The sequence below is a fragment of the Ptiloglossa arizonensis genome, chromosome 7, assembly GCF_051014685.1.
Source record: "Ptiloglossa arizonensis isolate GNS036 chromosome 7, iyPtiAriz1_principal, whole genome shotgun sequence".
Lineage (NCBI taxonomy): Eukaryota > Metazoa > Arthropoda > Insecta > Hymenoptera > Colletidae > Ptiloglossa > Ptiloglossa arizonensis.
In genome coordinates this window covers 13556932-13578441 of record NC_135054.1, presented here as the reverse complement: position 1 = coordinate 13578441, position 21510 = coordinate 13556932, and the positions used below count along the sequence as shown (strand labels likewise).

The window sequence follows — 21510 nt, the reverse complement described above, 5'->3', positions numbered from 1 at the left end:
AGTTATATTTTACAGTTTGTATTGTACAGTTTTTCGTGAAGGAAGCTTTCGAAAAGTCGAATTCAACGCGTCGATCTCTTGTAGTGTTTTTTAACAGGTTACTCAGCATACTTTGAATTAAAGTTTCATTAGCAGCGATTCGTGTTCGAGGAACGGAAACGTGATCGATGTATCTAGTAAATTTTTCAATCCTAAGAGAACCAGGACGATGTAAATAGGCATCTTCGATTGGTCGATTTTTACTAGTCGTGACTCGAGTTTCGGGAATGGAGATTTCATCGATCTTGTAAGTTTTTCAATCGATGTTGGGAGGGAGTTGTAAATGGTGAAAAAAGGAATAATTACACCCTCGTTAACAGTTTTTTCTAAGGAAATCTCTGACCATTTTAGGATTTCTTATAATGTTTTTATTATGTACCAGGCGGAAAGAAAACATTTGGGATAGAAAATTTATCGCTTTTGAGGATGCAATGTTATTTCGAAGTGTTCTCAGATATGGAATATTGTTTTGAAGCGGTTGTTTCACAACGGTTTCATTTTCATCCAATTACGAGACACTGTGGTCGAATCAGTTTGATCATCATCCAACAAGTTGTTTAGAGATGCCATAAAGAAGTGGATGTTTTTTTGCTTGTCTCGTATTACCTGGTGCGACATTGTTGATATATTACACGGTTTGGATGCTAGAAAAAAAATTAATAGGTTGAAAAGTCCCTTGTAAATCTTGTCGATCCACGTCAAGCGTCTAAGATTCCTCAGGGGAGATGTAAATGCCTCGATGTTTGCGATCTTTTGGGTTTTAACTTCGTAAATTTGTCTCTTCGCGACAGTAATGCTATTAGTCGCTGGTTTATACGATACGATATCCTGAGCAACAGCAAAGTATACTTTAAAAAAATTCTCCTCGGTATATTTGGAAATTTTTTCTCTTAAATCAGATTTCTGAATCCGTTGCTTATTCTATATTTTTTACTCGTGAATATGTGTTGGATAGAGTCACTTTTGACTACTTTTTAAAAATTAAAATTAAATTCTCGACGAACAACCCTGTGGAAAAATTCTAATCTGTTAGAAATAGAAATAGGTCGAATCAAATTTATTTAAAAATATTCTTGAATGCCTATTTTTTATACCACGGTGGTAATTACCTCGTGATAATTTTAACCGTAATATAAAAACTATATTAATTAGCTCCGAAAAAATTATAATTTCGATAAATTTGTTAAAGAGACGTTTTGAAATACTTTTAAATAATTCGGCCGTGTCTTTCCTTTGGTCAAAACTGTTTTGTAATTAGAATTTAGAACCAAAATAGTACAGTACGGTATGATATAGTATATTTTTTGTTCCACGTTGAGGGTTAATAAAAGGAGGATGTTGTAAATACCCCGAGGTTGGAATTGCCCTACTTTATCTTACGCAATATTGCTACAAAATAAAGATACTAGAGGCTGCTTGTGGATTCAGAGCGAAAGTAGTTCACTGTATTTTTAAAAAATTGTCGATGACGAAAATGATAATCATTTTCTTAACTTCCATTAATTTTTTCTTATCTTAGACCCATTAATCGTCTCCGCGTCAACAAATCGTAAACAAACAAAGTATCCAACCAATCGAAGACGATTCAAAATTATCTCAAGCCTTGCCTTTTGCAATTTTCCAAAAACAGTCGCAAACTAGAATTTCTAGAATCCATAAACCCAGTCTCTCGAACTCCAGAGAGAAACTCTAACTAGAACCTCGAAAGGTGCTCGACCCCTTGATCCGCACTTACCGCGGTGTTAAAGAAGCTATCTTAATTTTCGTTCGTTCCACGAATCGTGAAAGCTCGGCAAAGGCCCGTGAAAATCAACCGGAAGATGCACGGGTGGATCGAAATTAACCAAATGTTCCTCGAAAGTTCCAAAAACGCTTTCGAACGGTTCCGCGTCGTCTCGCTTCGTTCGACCGTGTTCTTTATTTTCGGTGCACAAACACGCTCGAGAGACGTCATCGTGGTCTTAAGATCGCACGTCGATCGTAACGAGCGAGCTTCGCCGAGAAGTATAATTATGACGCTGGAGAAGTAATCGGATTCGCGTCGGTCGTCGTTGGAAAGATACGAAGACGTTTCGGTTCGTTTCGCGCGTTCGCAGAGCCACGCGCTCGGGGTTTCCCCGGCTACGGGGCAAACTTCCACGGAATAAAGGAGCAGACGGGGCAGGGACGGTGAGGGGGAGGGGTGGTGGTGATGGCGTGGACGCCTTCGAGATCTCCCGCGGAACCGCACGACCACGCGTGCGCCATCTGGCAGCGAACGAAAACGTTTTCGTTTGGGAAGCTCTCGCGGCTTCGATACGCCAATAGGGTGGAAAGTCGCGCGATGGAAACTTGGAATATCCCGACTACGGTCGGTCACTACGCGAAACAGCTTTGTGCCACGGTTTGGTGTTTCTTTTCGTAAATGTAACCGCCCCCTGATCGATACAGGTGAGACGAACGAGGGAAGGAATACACACATGGGTTATAGTTTAGGGTTGAAAGGGACTTTTTGGTCTCGATTTAGGAGAGCTACTCGCGCACAGGAAGGATCCTCCACACGATTAAAACGCTCCCATCGGGCGTGTACGATCTCTTTCACATTAGGTGCACCGTCCGTTCTCTGCCCGGGGTTCGAAAACCGACCGGTAAAAGGTGAAACGAGGAGGATGTGTTACGCGGGAGTGTCTGTATCTCTGAGGATATTTGTTAGCCAGCCAGCTGCCGGGTCGAGGCTCCGAAAAATTTCTGAAAGGTGCCGGCCAATTTTCCAGACGAACTCGCTTGCTCGCTCGCTCGCTCGCTCGCCCACCGTTTGGGAATACTCCCCTTTTATCGACTTCGCGCGTCTGAGGCGAGACATTGATTCACGGGGCTGTTCGTTACTTCGCCTCGACGAGAAAAGCGCGCCTCGTAAGACAAACAAGGGCTCGCTCGAACGCGCTGTCGTGAATGACGGCGATTCGCGCAGTTTGAAGAGAGAGAGAGAGAGAGAGGAAAAAAATTGGAAAAAGAAAAGAAAATGAAAGATAATAATCCCAGCGATCTCGAACATCCCGTGAACGACTTTTCCTTTTCGAGGTTCGAGGCCCTCGAAACCATCGACGAACGAGAATCGAGCGTCGCGAATCGCGCTTATTACGTACGACAGCTGTTGTCGTTGCTCCGTTTCTATTTCCTAACCACGGAGCAACAATTTTCTTTTGGGGGAGAAAAAAAGAAAAAGAAATCACTGAACGTGCCATATTATTGCCTGTCTGTCTGCACCAGCATAGATTAATACACGTAAACACACGTATACACACACACATACACACGTACACTCGCACACGTACGAGTACCATAAGTATTTTTAACCAACTGCTTCTGGAATACCTAACACCACTCACCCACGATACACACACTTTATGTACCTAGCAATTAGAATTCCTATATAGTATATACTAGGTGTTAAGCGACGAAGAACCGGAAATATATATTTATATATATTTATATATATTGTAATATTTTTGTACTGGACAGATTTGTGAAATAAACAATGATGATGCAATCCAATCCACCGTGGACGCACGGGTGTGTATATAATTTATCGTTATCGCGGGTTTATCGACGCTCGCCGCGTTTTGCGACACCCCCTGTGTGTCGGGGGTTGGCTTTTTCGGGGATTAGGGGTGGTTAAAGGAGACGTGAAAATGAGGGGGATGCGTGCTTCGTGGTCGATGCGTTTGCAACGACCGATGCACGTGACGGTGGTTCGTTCTCGATGTATAATTTATTCTTTGGAAAAAGAGGAGATTCTCGTTTTTCTTTCTTTCTTTCTTTCTTTCTTTTTTTTCAACTTTTTTTTTTTCTTCTTTCTTCTGTATTTACACCGTCGAAGTACGGTTGTCATCGTGTCTTCTCAAAAAAGTTGCTTCTCCCTTCCGTTTTCAACATCTACTAATCTCATCGTGTATACATATACATATATATATATATATCTCACTCACTCATCACTTCCGAGAGATCTTTCCCTTTCTTTCTTTCTTTCTCTTCTTCCTACTTGTGTACTTGAGATCAACCGTGTATCTGCCTTTGTCGGTCACATGAGAGAGGAACACGCAATGTAACCGTTAACAGCAACTCACGCTAATTTAACGCATCTCCAATGGAGAGTCTAACAAACCTAACCGCAGATCCTACACTAACAAACGGTACTCTTTCATAGTTATCAACTTTTTATGCACACTGTCCGATAATGGACGGTAGACACGGAGAGTGGGCGATTCTTTGTGAAAAAGTGTGGAACCGATTCCAGAAAGCTTCGTTTTCGAGGGAATTGAGTTCGAAATACAGTTTCTTTTTCATTTTTAGGTTAGGTCGAACAAATGGTACCGTGGGGTAGATGGTTATTTTACTATGCGAAAATAAGTCGAAAAGAAGGAACATTTTTCTGTTCGAAGCTTCTTTTACGAGGAAATCGAGTTTGGAAATTATTGTCTATAAATTTTCAAACTCGTCGACTAAGTATTAGCTAATAACAACAAACGTATTATTTACACATTTTTAAATTTCCTCGTGAACGAAGCTTCGGATGGATAAATGTTATTATTCTTTTTCGATTTATTTTCGCACGTGCAATCATCAACTTTCCTATGGTACCACTACTTTCGTAACACCCTGTACATAGCTCGAGAAACTTTGTTCCGCTACCACAAATCTGCAGACGCTCCTCGACTTTCTATTGGTCGAACACGTTCGAGTGCATTTGTGGTCGCGTGGACAAATTTTTTCGAGTCTGGTGTATAGTAATCATACGTAAAAAACACATATGAATTATATATCCAGTGTGTTAATATCGAGGACTCTCAGTTTAGCCGTATTTACTTTTAAATCGCTTCGTTTCTTAATCTTTGCGTGTGACTGCATTTTCAAAAAATGGTAAAACAATTCCCTCGCGTTTCGCTCCGGTGCAATATTTGGACAATTGATATTTCCCGAAAGTAATTACTTTATTTCTCAACCGTTGTGTATAAACATGCTCCTGGAACATTGTAAAAATAAATACGTCCCTTTGTACTCGGATTTAAAACAAAAATTACTTTCAACACGGTTCACGCGCTCGGCTAAAAATTCGCTTATAAACGACGCTATTGTTCTCGCTATTTTGCCGTGTATTTAAACTTTGCGAACTTTTCGAAGCATTTTTCTCGAAAAGGGAGGGGACCTCTCGCGAAGAAAATTTCTTCCACCCTGTCGATGTATTTTTTTCACCAAGAGTCTACCGTCGCTACTTTCGATGGTTCGGTCCGTTATCGAACATCCTGTGCCTGTACTTATTATACATAAATGTGTAAAAGAAGATTGTACAAAGTTCTCTTGCAGCGAGACGCGACGTCGTCGATCACTTAAACTGTATTCCGTTGAAAAAAACTGTTCCCTGGTGTGCGGCTTTGAAGATCTCGCGAAATAAAACCGCGGAGAATTCACCGGAAATCAGATTTTATTGAAAATCGAACCAGCCGCGGTACGTCAAAAGTTTTAACGTCTTTGAGCACCTCCGACCCTTTACCCTATGTTTTTCACCCCTCCTCTCTGTACTCTACCCCTCTTTCTCGCTGGCCAGTTCCTTTCTCGCCCTTCCCTTTGCTATTCATCGATCGAAATTCAACGAAACGACCTTTAACCTTTTCCTTTAAAACGTTCAATGCATAGGGTATCACGCGAATATTTTGTAAATTGTACCTTAACCGGGAACAGAAACTTCGCACGAATGCAGTTGATCGATACGTCGGCTCGTTTTATGAAGAGTGGATACTTAGCACGCGCGCGCATACAAGGCGTCCCGTAATACGCGGCACCCGCTGGGGATGGAATTTAGTAATTAATAAAATAAGTTCGTGTAATCGTACGCCTTCCTTGACCTTATTCCGAAGTTACAGCGAGTTTCGAGCCCCCCGATGCGAATCTTCGAACGTCTTATCGTTCGAGCGTTATTCGAATCGGTTTCCTAACTTCGACCGAGTCGCGTTAGATGGATACATTGCGCACAATTGGAACGTTTATCTATCGGAATAATTCGTCAGCATCGTTTCCAACGTAAATCTGAAACGCTCCGTGCTCTTATCGAAGTAACTGAAACGACTCGGAGCGTTCGGTGATAATATTCGTAGAATGTTCGATCGAGGACGTTCTATCGCGAGATATCGAGCACTGTTCGTAACCAATTAAACGGAAACGGAATCGGGCCCGAAATCCAATTTCTCGATGTAATTATTCCAGTTTTTTTATCCTTGTAATCTGCCCGACCTAGTTCACTTCGTGATAGATAAATTATCGGAGGATTCGATTACGAGAACAACATCGTATTCTAACCTTAATAAAGAGTGGATTGTAACCGGTAATTTCTGCCGATCAATTCCCTCTGTAAGTGTGAAATTTAACCAATACACGGAGGAACGGAGAATTCCTCGTCGTCGGTTGCTCCGAGTACGATTTCGTTGCCGCGAGAGCGAACTACAAAGTTTCATCGCTCTCACGATCAACGAGGAGTTGTACTTTCCTGTCTATCGGTTACCAGTGTCATACCAGAGGGTTCACGCCGAATATTTCGATCGCTCGAAGTCACTCTTCCAAGTGACGTCGCGATTCATCGATACGATTCCGTGTTAGAGGATTTTTCCTCGATGGGCGGAGCGAAAGAGCGAACGTACGACGGTGGTGGGGGTAGTGACGTCGGTGACCTTGAGCGGTCAGAATATTTGGCGGTGTGCTCGTCGAAAGAGTTACCGCAACACAAAACTCGCTGCAACTCGGAAACAGGAAACCAGGTGAACACCGTTCGTACGTGTTCACTTCGTTACGTTCCACGACTGTTGAATTCATCCCTGAAACGGGTTTCGTATTACGGGACACTCTGTATAGACACACCTGTGTACACAAACTCGACACTCGCGCGCATATACACACACTGACGACACACGCTTTGGGTACTATTAAAATGGAGTCTCTACACGCTTATTGAGCGCGAATCGAGGAAGCCTGATCCCCCCGGAGTGGCGAGAATAAAAAGATTCTCGTTCCCGTTATCGACACCGGTACACGCACCTTGAACTACATGCAATCCCATGCAACGCGAACCGTTTAAGTCTTTGAGAGAACATCGATCCGTCTCTCGGATGATTCTTCCTTGTTTCTCTCTTTTTTTTACTCTCTTGCTCTCTGTGCTCTCTATTCTCTACTCTCTACTCTCTCACTCTCTCCCTGTGGGACTCCATTCTTACAGATCATAGAACACCTCGGACCATGTTTCCGCCTTTCTCGCGGCTAGCGATGGGAACAAGTTGAATACGTACTCGCGATTAATTCAGTAGCTGAAACTAGCTGTTTCGATAAAAAAAGACACTCGTGCGAATAAATATGTAGATCTCGAGGTGACGGTTTCGCACGGCTGTACGTCTGTCGTGAAATTATAGCCATCGATTCGAATATGGTCGTGCCACGTGTCGTTCGTAACGCGAGATGTTTTATATTTATTCGTACGGGAAGGTTGTCCTTGCATTTCGATCGTGAAATTAATTATCAAAGAAATCTTTCTACGCGTTGTTCTCAATGTTGCGAATAGAATTGTTAAAATGTATTAGAAATTCTAATTCGAAATTATTGGAACGAAGATGGTTCGTATGGTCGACTTCGAGGGTGAATTTAGCACAGAGAAAAGTAACAAAACAGTTTGCGTAAACATTTACAGTATCTGACTTGGATTTATAAATTATGTAATAAATTGAGTCGCGATCGATGCTTGTCAGTTCTCTACAGCCTTTCGTATCTCGTGTACGTGTATTGTCACTATCTGCAAACACATTTATTATATTCTGTTTTAATTTTACTGACAAGAAGAACGAACTTTTAATACTTTTATAGGCTAAATTTACTCTTCAAGTTTTACATTTTGTGAAACAACCTATGCGAAATACATTGTATCTGTTGCATAAGCTGTGGTTCGGCGATTAAGAGAAGACTAATTGTTAGGTGATCTATTTCAAAAACACTCGAACGTAGCCATCGATATTTACAGAAATGACTCGATCGAACAAGAAATCTCGTTCCGAATTACTTGATCTTTTTAAATTCCTAGCATCGAAGCGAACTCTATTACATACCGTTATTGCTTTTCCCAATAATAGTACGCAATACGAGCCACATAAAATGTTGCAAACTATTCTCACGAGGAATATTACGCGCAGCGATAAAATTTCTTTTCTAAATCATACAATTTTCACGAATATACCAGTTCAATTTTTAATAATTCCTTTGCACTTCACGAAGCGGATAAAATCTACCAAAGAATTCAATTAAATCCATTGACATAATCGGTGAAAGATTTCCACATATAGTATTTCACGTACATTTCTCGTCTCAGATTCAGAGTATGCAAATGATTTTAAAACGAATATTATTCGTTTGTCAACTATTGAAATTGCAACGAATTCGTCGATCGTTACGTTTGAAAAATCCCGTCTACTCTATTCGAACGTTTCAACGAACTTGAAACAATCTCTGAAAAAAAAAAAAAAAAAATCATTTCATCACCAGCTTGGAACACTTTCTGTGGCTCGACCTGTAGGATTCGTGCACGTTTTATCAGGTTCCGATACCGCTCGCATACTTGATTCCATCACCATTCGCGCGACGGTAGATCCAATCGATGAATAATAATTCCTTTTACCGTTGACGTGCGTCCAGCGAGTAAAAGCTACTTGCTCGTTCGAGGGTGTTTTCGAGCAAATATTTTTGCCGAGAAACTCTCCCGATGATTTGCGCCGGCGGAGAGAAAAGCTAAATGGAAACGAATGAGCCCGATACTCGGTGGTGTTCTGTGTATTGGCAGATTGGGGGAGTCGGTCGCTGTATTAACACGTTGGCTGCCGTCTGCAAGTTGGAAGTCTGTCATTGGACGCCAACCTGCGTGTAAATAATGGATAACGGATACTCGAGGAAACAAAAATTCCCACGCTATTGGAAAATCGTATTTTCCCCTTCTTTCTTCGATTTTTCGTCCGTTCGTAAAGAAAAGAAAAAGAAAAAAAAAGAAAAAAGAAACGAAACTTTTTTCCAAGCATACCTGGAAACAATTTTCGTCTCGGCGAGACACCGCGACAGTCGACGTGTTAATCGGTTTGTTTGGACACTGAATCACGTGCTCGAGTCACGAGTGTACCCGAAGAGTACTCCGTTACGCGTTAGGTCGATCCGTTTCCTTGCTGCAAGAACGCCGCGAGGCGTATCACTCCGGCTCGCATAATCGAGACACATTTTCGATAAACCTGGAATCTTACCCAGGACGGTGCGTCTCTCTCGCATCAACGTCCCGGTGAAAATTTCGTCTCTTACTTTGGTCCTCCTTGGATGAAGTGTTTCTCTTTTATTTGTCATTAATTACTTAACACAACCGTAACAAAGAAATCCGTATTAATCACTGGAGAGCTCGCTTTGCCTACGCACAGAAACTTGTAACAATCTTTTGTACACGTCACTCGTCATGCATTTTCTTGTTGATCGCACCTGGTTTGGAGTTTGAACGACCTTTACCGGAAAGCATTACGTGGAAGTAAATGTGTGTTGCACTTAATCCCGATGTATAGAGTGTCCTTTTACACGTAATAACAATACTTCGTTTCACGAGCGAGTGGGAATCCACGCGATAGTTTCACCGTTTTGTAAATAACGTCGTTTCGAACGCGCGCCCGCAAAACTCGTCGAAATTTGTTCGTGTAGCTTACGCGATAACACGAGATATTTGGATCGGATACGTTTCGAGGTAGAATCGCCGTGTTACAATTTATTAGCCGTAACGGAGTGTTCCTTAAGGAGTACGACGATCGAACCGAACGAAATTCCGAGGTGAATCGCGATAGATCGTAAAAGGATCGAGGAAGATAGCGTCGCTGACCGAGAAAAGACTACTTTTTTTTGTCGAATCGTGGAAACTCTTGCTCGATAAATAGAGAAATCACGAGTCCAATAAAATCTTTCACCCGCGAGATAACGTTCGCCTCGTACGGTTAACCGAGGTGCTGCACCCTCGGGCCGATAAATGCAATCGTGACTCGTGAGCTAGATTACCAGTGGCAATTGGTAACGAAACGGTTGTAATTAGTGATGGGATCAAGTTGTGTCGCGTGTAACACCGATAGGATGTTTTCCGACGTTTACGCGACGTTTGCAAGTTCATGGTAGACATTCACCGGCCGCGTAACACTTATCGAGGGAAATCGAAAGACGGTGGTGAAGTTCGGGTTCTCGTTGTTCGAGAACCGACCGGTTTCGAGAAAACGAAGAATCGATGAGGTATATCGCTACGTGGAATGTTTTACGAAACAACGAATCCATGAATAAAATTAATAACGATGGGAACCGATCGATCGATCGCTAATCGAAAAGCAGCTGCTCGTAACTATCGAGGAAGATTAATTTCAGAGTTCAAGTTTGCTAACGTATTTCCGTTCGATGCGACGAGGGTATTGTGAAGGGTACTGCCATGAATTTGCAAACACGAGTGGATATCAGTATTTATGAGTAGAATCGAACCTCGATGGGAACATTTTCGTACGCTTTAAAGTACTCGGAAAAATACTATTAACGAGTTTTACGATATCGAAACAGCATACGTTCGAACATTCGCCGCGTACTGTAAATTCATAATTTAAACGAGGTTCGAAGAGAACATTTTAAGTGACTCGTGTCGTAGAATGTTTATAATTTGAACGTTTATTGTTGTCTTAAACGTATTCGATCACCGTTTACCGCGAAGGTGTAAAGTTCGTATTCATATTTACACACGAAGCTTTCGAGTATTATCTCCGAGAGATTCGATGTTTCACTCTGTTCGACGTATGTTCTCGATCGTTGAACGTAATCGACAATTGTAAAAATCTTGATACAATTAGCGTTGAATATCTCCCGTGAACAAAATTTCCTGTTCGATAAAGTAACCTCTGCCGTTGTTAACGATCGTTTTTTAACGTTCACGGATGTGTCTGTAAATTATGTAACGCATCGTCATGAACTTGCTGCGAGAGATCGTGGCTTATGTAACAGATTCGGTTTATCCTGTAGAAGATGTTTCATAAAACGTGAGCATAACCAAGGGGCTGAATTTATCGTATACAATTAATTAAAAACAATCTTGTACCCAACCGTCCTCTCTGACCTTCTCCCTGGGTTGTCACTATTTTCATTCTCGCTAGTTGTGCTCATTTTTTCCAACCATCGTTTCACATCAATTCGAAATCATTATTTCAAAATACACCTCGCGAACCATTCGTACGAAATTTGAAACGTTAAATGCCTCCGATAAGAATTTCACAAATAGGAATTGCAAATGTTGTTCAACGGCGCGTGATACAACTAACAATAAACAGAGGTATCGTTATCGGTTCAAACCGTATCAAGATTTTCATAATTAAACCCTACGTTCAAACACTCGTTGCTACAAATATTACTCGAATAGTGTATTACTCAAAAGAATTAGAGTAAAAATAATTAAATAAAAATTGCATTATATTTAAAATCGTTTACAATATTTGAATCTTTTTCTTTTAAATATACACTTCATTGTCGTTTACAGTGCCAGAGTCCTTTTTCCTAAATATACGCTCTATTGTCGTTTACAGTGCCAGAGTAATTTTTTTTTTTTAAATATTCACTGAATAGTCATTTACAATCTTACTCTATTTCTCTAAATATTCATTCAATAGTCATTCACAGTCTTACTCTACTTCTCCAAATATTCATTCAATAGTCATTCACAATCCTACTCCATTTCTCTAAATATTCACTCGATAGTCATTCACAGTCTCAGACCATTTTAACCAAGTATTCGCTATCATTGCTTCGAGTGGATAATTCGTCCTCTGATCAATTTATCCATAACGTTACTGCATCGTGAAATCAGATCGATACTCGCGTGATCAGATCAGACTCGATCCCATCGCTAGCCCGAATTGCAAACTGGAACAGTTCGCGTATCAGGGGACATTAGACGCGACGTTGGAAGGAACTTCATTTCCGGTGTTGGCCCTCTTCTTGGTCAGCGAGCGCGCGCGCGCGCGCTTGTAAATCGCAGTCTCGCGTCGGTTCGCCCAGGACTGGGTCAACGTGGTCCCGTTTCTCTTTTTCTTTCTTCGTAGCCGTTCCTCCCCGTTAATCTCGTTACACGCACCCGCGATTTTGATCGATCCGCTAGTCGTTCGACCTTCTCTCTCGCGCACCGGCTCGCACACACGACAGATCGAAGGTGAACGCGTGAACGACCTCGCTCTGGGATTGAGGGAGGGGGAGGTTGAGAGGGGGGAGGGAGAGGGTCTGTGGTAAGGGGATCGAAGGCTTGGCGGAGAGAAACGGTTGCGTGGTAGAGGAAAGGGACGAGAGAACACGTGTAGATACGTGCGCGATACGATCGCACGATCCACGGCCGTTGTTTGTAAGTAGGATGGTAAACGATGGGGGAAATGCCAATGTTCGAAAATAAACGTTTTCGGTACTCGTTGGAGAAGAAACATTGTAACGAGCGTGTCCACAGTGACCGTGGTGTCTGAAAACGATGGTCACTCGAACGAGAAACGACGAGAGAGTCGTGACAAGTATGTCTGAGAAAAAAAAAAAAAGAAAAGAAAATGTTTTTTATCATTCGTCCACGATGATCGAAGTTCTTTCGTTTGGAAAACGACCGAAAATACTCGCTGGAAGGTCTAACAGGTTGGTGAAATTTTAGAGACGTTCGCCGCGGGGAAGCAACGAACTGTATCTCGTCGAGGAGAAAGATCAATCACGGGCCGAGGGGAATGCGGTACCGTGAGCAAGTAGAAACGGACGGTCGGTCGTCAGCCTCGCGAGGCTGACTAAGACGTCCGATCCCACACTGACGCAATTCCTTCCGGGTGCGATCTTTCTCCTCGCGGTACTCGATATCCACGAGGATCTCGCTACGGATGCGCGCACCGCCAGTGGAAACAATTTCCCCAATTTTTGTTAGACTTTCTACGAACTTTCTGGACAAAAAAAAAAATAAAAAAAAAAAATAAACACAGAAAGAAAGATTTCTCGAACAATCGACTGAGACGATCCAACGAAGATGAAACACATTTCTGACATTTAGACGCGTTTGTTACAGCTTTCCGGTAACACGTCGATTCGAGAATTAGTATTTTCCACGGACGCACTTGGGTTGTGCGCGGTCGTCGGGACAATTTCGGTGAGAGTCTTCCGTGTGATCGATCTCGTCGATTTCAATGACCTCGAGACATACCAAGGGGGGAAAGTCAGCCATCGTAACCAGCTCGCATCTAAGTAGTCGAAATTGCGGATATTGGAAGACGAAAGGTGATTACCACTTCCTCTCGATTCGTTGTTGTCCGGTAACCGGTATCGTCGTTTCCCGCGAAACGTACACCTCTCCCGTTCTTAGCGCGGTTCAAGGTCATTGAAATGGACAGGTCGGTCGTCGGTAAGCGTACTTGCCGGAATATTCTCTTCTCCGACGAGCACCGAAAGCCACTTTCGAACGATTGTCCTAAGCGGTCGAGTTTATGAAAGAAGAGGCCCTACCTGGTAGAGGCGGCGTGGTGGAGAGGCTATATAGAGGTCAAGCAAAGAGATAGAGAAACTGAGACTGAGAGAACGAGAGGGAGAGAGTACATGAGGAAAGAAAAAGAGAGCGAGAAAGAAGCGATCGAGCCGCCGTCGACACAGACCGGGCCGCGGGCGGCTCGTCGCCGTAGGTCGCGTCGGGAGGCCAACAGTTGAAAGTGACTTGTCTTGTGTTGATGTTGCAGGTTCAAAAGCCTGGCACATGCGGCTGACCTTTGACCGGGTGCCAGGCGGCTGCAACCTTCACAGGTGCAAGCTGTGCGGCAAGGTCGTGACGCACATCAGGAACCACTACCACGTCCACTTCCCCGGCAGGTTTGAGTGTCCTCTCTGTCGTGCCACGTACACACGTAGCGACAACCTGCGCACGCACTTTAAATTCAAACACCCCGAGGCAAGAAAGATCGATCTAAACGATTTCATGACGGGCACCTTGGCGCTCTCCACGATGACTAACGATACCATGAACACGCTGTCCTAAAACGCGGAACGAACTGCACGCGTCTGTATATATCTTATACATATACATATATATATATTTACACCTACGTACGCGCCTCGAAAGCAAGAAAACTGGAAAAAAGTAACGGATGAACGGATATATGTATACATATGTGTATATATATATATATGCACACATTTATATATGTATATATATATATATATATATATATTTATCTGTATGTATGTATATATATATATATATATATATATATATATATATATATATATATATGTCTATACGTATATGTACGCATACATACGAGGAAAAAAAAAAAATTACATTATTACAGAGAGCGCGGGTGGCTGCGTCGACAGGGGGGTATTGTCGCAAATTTTGAATCACACGATACGGCCCTGATGTCACGGCCACGGCTAAAGGCCGGTCTCTTTCGGCTTTTTTCTTTCTCGAACACCAAATCTTTTATAGGTTCTACGCTTTAAGGGGATCGAGCAAACCCGATTCTCTTACCGCGACCGGGGTGGGGAGGGAGGGCCTGGGGTGGGGGTTGTGAGAAACACTCTTGGTGTGTACAATTTTTAGCGTGCGGCGTTTTTTGAAGTGGGCTTGTAGTTGAAGAAAACAAAAAGAAAAAGATGCGGAAAAACGAAAAATATACACACGTACACACAAACACACACGTATACACTAACGTACACACACACACACGCGTACGCACAGGCACACGAGGACAGACACACACACACACACACGATACACGGATATGTGAGATATAATACGTTCTAGGGGAAAAAGAAGCGAGCGGACCGAGCGCGCGTGCGTATGTGCGCGCGCGCTTCAACGGGGCAGCGGGCGAGTTCTCGTGGACGCGCACGCGCGACGATCGAGAAAGGGGTGGAGCCTGCGCGCGCGCACGTGCGCGGTGTCCACGGGAACGATTTTGCGATGTTTCACGGGAGCCGATTGCGTTCGATTCGTCTCTGTGACACCGCGCTCGTGTGTCACCGGTCTTTTTTTCTTTTTATTTCTTTCTTTTCTCTCTCTTTCTCTCTCTCTCTCTCTCTCTTTCTCTCTCTCTCTTTCCCTCTCTCTCTTTCCCTCTCTCCCTCTTTCAACTCGAACACGACGAAAAGTTCCTCCTCCCCGATCGTCGGGGCGCGATCGTTCGTCGTTGTCGTTATTTGTTTGTTCACGCTCGTCGACGAGGACGAGCGCGCGTGCACGTCGAGACGAATCGAAGAGGATTGGCGCGGGTCGCTTTTCTCCGCTTTTACGCTCGTGGAAACGCACTCGCGGTACCGATCGGCAGAGCGCGCACGCGCCCCAGCTACGTTTGGTCTGCGCGCACGCGCACGCGCACGCGTGCCAAGCACGCCGCGCGAATACGCTGTTTTTTCGAACCATTGTCCAAAGACCGGGCAGCTTTATTTTTTTCGTGGGTGAACGAGCGCTGCGCCGATCGACGATATATAATAATATACTAAAGAGAGAAGTGGAGTTGTTCAGCTCGGTTGAGTTCGACGATACGCGCATTATTAATTATGGGGAGATTTACTGCAATTACATATTACCCGCGCTCGTGCACGCGCATCGGCACCGTACACGTGCCAGGTGACCCTGTACGATGTGTACGCGTGCACGGACGCGTGTAGATCAAGTTGGGAGCAAACGTGGTGCCAATTCCTCCCGTAGTAGTTGCTGCCGTCCTTGCGGCCGACACGCGCCGTCTCGGGCGGCTGGAAAGAAATATAATTAATCGATTAGTTAATTAACTATTAATTAAATCGGATTTACTGGAAGTAATTCATTCGATACGCAGGGTGATTCGTATAGTTGTTGAAAGAGTTTATAGTTGGACTTCATATTAGAGTGTAATCGTGTGTTCATCGGGCAAGTACGGAAAATCGACGGCGAGTTATCACCGCCGTGCCACTTGCTAGCCCAATTCGGCGGGTTTTTCACTCGGTGATTGGGACAAGAGGGGGGACGGGTAGGTGATTAGGGGAACATGATCGACACACGCGGAATAAAGGAAACAAACAAACACACACACACACAGGGGCGTTACAGATCGACTGGACGAGAGGGGACAGGGAGTTCTATACACCACACACACGTACACACACAGTCACACATATGTATGCAGACACGGAACACGCAGCGAAGCGACACCCTCGCGTACTTCCGGTACGACGGAGGTACCGGCCAACACGCAATATTAATCGACTAACAACGAAATCTTTTTAGTCCTATGCATCGTTTCTAAAGGTTTATCACAATTTTCTTTCGATATAGTTAGTACGAAGAAAAAGGTTAAAAGAAAAAAAAACGAAAAGAAATGAATAGAAAATGAAAAGCGGCGGCTTTTCGCAGTTCTAATATGAGCTCTGAACTATAAAACGCGTTATTTGTTACTCGAACACCTAAAGTCTATATGATATTTACCGTTTAAACTATACACAACCGCGGATACGCAATATGCAACAGATGATTAGTGGAAATCACAAGAGACATTCCACGATTCGGGACTTAAGTGCATAGGCGGACACACGATAAGGATTTAACTGTATCGGATTGATTTGTAGTACTATACATATTACTATTACTATTATTATTATTATTATTATTATTATTATTATTACTATTATTATTACTATTATTACTATTATTATTATTATTATTATTAATATTATTATTATATTATACATTATACGTTATTAATAATCTATCGTTGTAGTAATCGTCATTGGTTGGAGATATAGTTTACGTTTAAAATACGATCAATTTTTAATCAAGAGGGCTGGTTACGATATTTTCACCGCATCGTTACACGTTGATATTTAATTGGTTGGGGTGCAAACTGTTTGTTCTTCTTTCTTCTTTGTTTACATTTACGCGAAGAAATTTATATATTTACTACTTTACACGTATAGTTAATGATAAAGGTTTACAAGTGGACACAAGGTACCACGCATACGGGCGTATGCGTGACACATACGAGTGTGTTGTATACAATTGGTGCACGTGGGGCATCCTGTGTCACGTGCATGCATATACACGACGGACGGACGAACGAACGAACGAACGCAGATGTACGTGTGCTTCGAGCTAGGAAAGCGTGGATCGACATCCGAGTACTCCCACGGTACTTGCGTGTACTCGGCCCGGGTACACGTCGACACAGAAATAACGTCGAGTCCGTTAGCTATTCAAAGAGCCAAACCGCTATATTGTGATCAAATGATATTACCCGTCGATCTTCTCTCTTTTGCAAAAAGGGGCACTTTGCATAGTTAAGGCTATTTACCGAACACGCATATACCGATAATTTAATAATATATATATATATATATATATATATATATATATATATATATATATATATATACATACATAATATATATATACATATATATATATATATATATACACATAACCAGAATATTAATATATTATGCAGATGATTAAGTATATTAATTAATATATTGGATAATTTATTTTATTTTGTTTTATCGTTTTAATGATTTTATATATGTGTTATTCACTGTTTATGTATTACCACGCAACACACACAAAACACATATTATATTACAGTAACGCAGTATACGCAGAATTTATTATTATTTATTAATCGACGGGGCGGGAAGAATTGCGTCTGGGTGCACTTGTAAGGGCCTACCTTCGACCTATTTTCTCGTTGGCTCCTCGTGTTTTTTTCTTTTTTTTTTTTTTTTTTTCTTTTTAATTTCACGCGCGGCTTACCTTGCAAACACTACTACTCGTGGTCGCGGTTTTACTTTCTTTCTTTCTGTTTTTTTTTTTTTTTTAATTTTTTTTCTTCTAAATTTTGTTCTCCGATTTTTTCGTTCGCTTATTCCCTTCGATACCTTACACCAAATATACGCTAGCCGAGTGTTCCGAGTGCTGGTCTAAGCGAGCATTTCGAAGACGATCTGTAAACGTTAGAGAGGGAGAAGTATATGACACGCAAACGCGAAATTTTCCAACGCTTCCGTCCTCCGTCCTCAACCATTCGCGCGGAATCAATCGGAATGTAAATGTTGTTCGTTGCAAGCACGGTTCTAGGGTGCTCCCGTTGCGTCGGGACGCGGTTATCTTTGTGCCCGCGTACGCTACGGGCGTCGTATTTGTCGACCGCCTAACTTACGCTTTATCGGTAGGAATTTAACATTTTCTCATTAATGCAATAGATGGGAAGAGATAAGATAAAATTGTTAGGAATTTGATATCTTCGTTAATAGATGGAACCGGATGAAACGGTTCCGCCCGCGATACACCTACCTTTTATCCTTCGCGAAACTTTCGAACGGCTACGTTCAATAATTCGACATTTTTTAATCTCTCTCGGTAGATGAGACGATCGGATAAAATTTTAGCCAAGTACCTCGTACGTGAGAAGTTTCTCGGTAAGAAGTTAGCGTCTATTCTCTAAACCCCGAAGTTTCTGTTTTTCGATCGAAATACACGCAAACCGAAGCTCAACCGAGGGAAAGTAATTAGATTGTCGCAGATGAAATGGCCGAGTTTCCAACCATCGTTTCAACTTTTTTTCCCGCATTTTATTCCATCCCGATCGCTGTCCTGTAAATAGTGTATTTAATCGTTTGTAATTTAAAAAGAAACAGGCAGGCCGCAGCGTGTGTATCCACAGTGGGTGGGGGGGCCTATCGTAATCCCCCGCGCGCCTAAAAGTTAACGAAACTCTCAAACGGCCGTAGTTTTACCGAAAACAATATTCACCTACCAAACTAGCATTCAGTGTATCCGATACACCATTGTGAAAAAACCGCGTTTGCGCCTCCATTCGAGGAAACATTTCGTCACGATTCTACACTTCGATCGTACATTTTTCCATCTATAAAAATTCAGTCTCAATCTAAAAACACAGAACCTCCGGATTTTCTAAGTAAACGGGATCAATGAAACGTATTTCCGCTTTGAATCGATACACAGGTGTGTCGTAAACGTCACTCTGTGAGCACTCTCTTGATCGCTTTCTTCAACTTATCTTCAATTTATTCGTAGAAAATATTTACTATTCCGACAATGGAAATAATTAAATTATCATTCGAAGAAAATATTTCTCGACGAAATTATTATTCCGGGAAATTAATTCTCGACGAAATTGTCGTTCGAAGAAACTATTCCTCTACGAAATTATTATTCCACATGACTATTTCTCGACGAAATGATTATTTCACGCGACTATTTCTCGACGAAATGATTATTCCACGGGACTGTTTCTCGAACGAAATGATTCCTTTGCCCGTGAAATCTTTGATAAAATTCACGCGTGTCGCTCCAAAACGGCCATTTCGCGTGCAACAAGCTAATACCGTTCTTGGCTCGAGCTTTTCAGCATTTTCGACGTCTGGCGGCTCGGAGCCTCGCAAGATCAAGGAGAATCGGATCGGTCATGGTCGGTCGCGAGTGGATACGTCCCGTACGTGTTCGTAGATTCGTTCCGCGTGTCTGACCCGTTACGGCCATCTCCCCTGCTGTTCTCAAAGTCGATACGCGTGCACCTCCGTTATACCGCCGGTTATCGACCAACTTCCAGTGCAGTACACGAAATTGCGCACGAACGTAGTTAGGCCAGTGTTGGCCGCGTAATTGTCACCAGCAGTTTTACACGACGATTTTTGTCCGATGTTACGAGGCCCTTGGTCCGCGCGCTGGTCTCGCGGTTACGAAATTGCTCCTGGATTACGGGACGACCGTATGGTGGAACTTGCCATACGGCTACGGAGACACGCGCTCGTCGATTCCTTTTACCGGGAATTTCCACGCAGTTCAGTTACGCGAAACCTCGACTCCACCGTTTCCACCGTTAACCGAATCCGAAAATCGTTGGAAAATCTGGAAACCTGTGACCGTTTTACCACGCAAGTATTCGAAACTCAACACGTTCACCGTCACGTCGGTTCTCCACGTTTAACCCACTCCTCGAGATTATTTTTCTTTTTTTTTACTTATTCTCGATTAATTTACCAAACGGATGGAAAGTGGTCTCGATAAAGTGTATCGCAACGGTGCAAAGTGCGTTTATATTTTTCATTTGTATCGAGTAGCAAGACGGTTGTGTAGTGTCGAGTCACATGTAGAAGTAGCTTTTAAGTTTCTAAAATTTGTTCAAATCGTAGCAAGAAATAGAAAGATTCGATATCGGTGTAACATCGTCATCGAAGTGTTATTTTAGAATTGACGAGTATCGAAACCATGTAAATTTACCGGTGGTCACCGGTGACCATCGTGGCGTTCAACGCGTCAAATCGTTACGAATGTTTCGTTCTTTGAGTTTCCATATCTACGTGACGCGTGACACGTGTACGATTGAAATTTTCGAAAGTGTGCCGCGAGCCAGATTTCGATCGAGGATCGTGAAATTACAACGTGCGTGCACACCGTTTGGACTTTTATACGTTACGGTCGGTTTTACCGGCTCTATCGGTAGATTTCAACGCTGGAAGAGCCGTCGGATTAATCGTGACAGTCGTGTCGTTCGCGATTCCCGAAATGTCAACGGTTATTTCGTTCCGTGCGTCGTTGGTAATAAATACGACGGGGCGTAGAAAGCGATTTCGTACGGTTGATTCACGACGGCCACGTTACGCGTATATTTTGTACTTAATTACGGATTAATTCTCTCTTTTTAACGTTCGAAATTCGATTTCTATCCTTTATCTCGGTAATATAGGATTCGATTAACTCGCGGCAGGGCGAATCGAAGTTACTCCTGACGCGTAGAAAATTATTGTCCGCGGAGACAGTGGTAGTTAGTCGGCGTCCGGGTTTTCGCCGGAACGAAGTTTCGATGTTTGCGCGCCGCTGTCCGATTTTTATCGTTCGCGCCGGTGTCGCGTCGTTTGATTCATTTTATGGGCGCGTTTACGTAGAAAGTCGCGGTTATCGTTCAGCGGCGCGCGTACACCGTGGGCGCGACAGAGAGACGAGCGGTCGTTTCGCAGAAGGGGGAGAAACGAAAAAAAATAAAAAAATAAAAATAAATCAAAAACTCCGTGGCGTCGAATTTGTTTTCGAGGGAATCGATTCGAAGTAGAATTCAAAAACGCGGAGAGAGAGAGAAAGGAAACATTTTCCCGTATCTCTGACGCGCAGTATAATTCCACCGGAAGACGTCTATTCGTAGATTGTACCCACCTAATAGCGATCGATGCTAACGAGAACTGCTCAAACCCGAAATTAAAACCGAACCGTTACGTTCACCGATTTAACATGGACAACGGGGAACAAACCGTGACGAGATAGATGGCCACTTGGTGAATGCTTCGTATTCACGTGTACGGATCTTGGCAGAGAAAAAATCCACTCGAACAGAAATACCCGGAGCGACGAGCGACGATCCACCGATAAAAGCT

At 42.9% G+C, this 21510-nt stretch overlaps 1 protein-coding gene across 2 annotated transcripts in view; it reads left to right on the top strand.

Annotated features, from left to right (window-relative positions):
• Positions 1 to 21510, top strand: part of LOC143148830 (zinc finger and BTB domain-containing protein 8A-like) — an 85880-nt gene that overhangs the window by 32831 nt on the left and 31539 nt on the right. The window contains exon 5 of one of the 2 annotated variants that reach the window (XM_076315552.1): positions 13833 to 14267. The exons of the other annotated variant lie outside the window; for it this stretch is intronic. Within the exon in view, the coding sequence (XP_076171667.1) occupies positions 13833 to 14128 (296 nt within the window). The 3' untranslated portion in view covers positions 14129 to 14267. Of the gene's footprint in view, positions 1 to 13832; positions 14268 to 21510 lie in introns of those variants that run through there. 2 annotated transcript variants of the gene reach the window in all.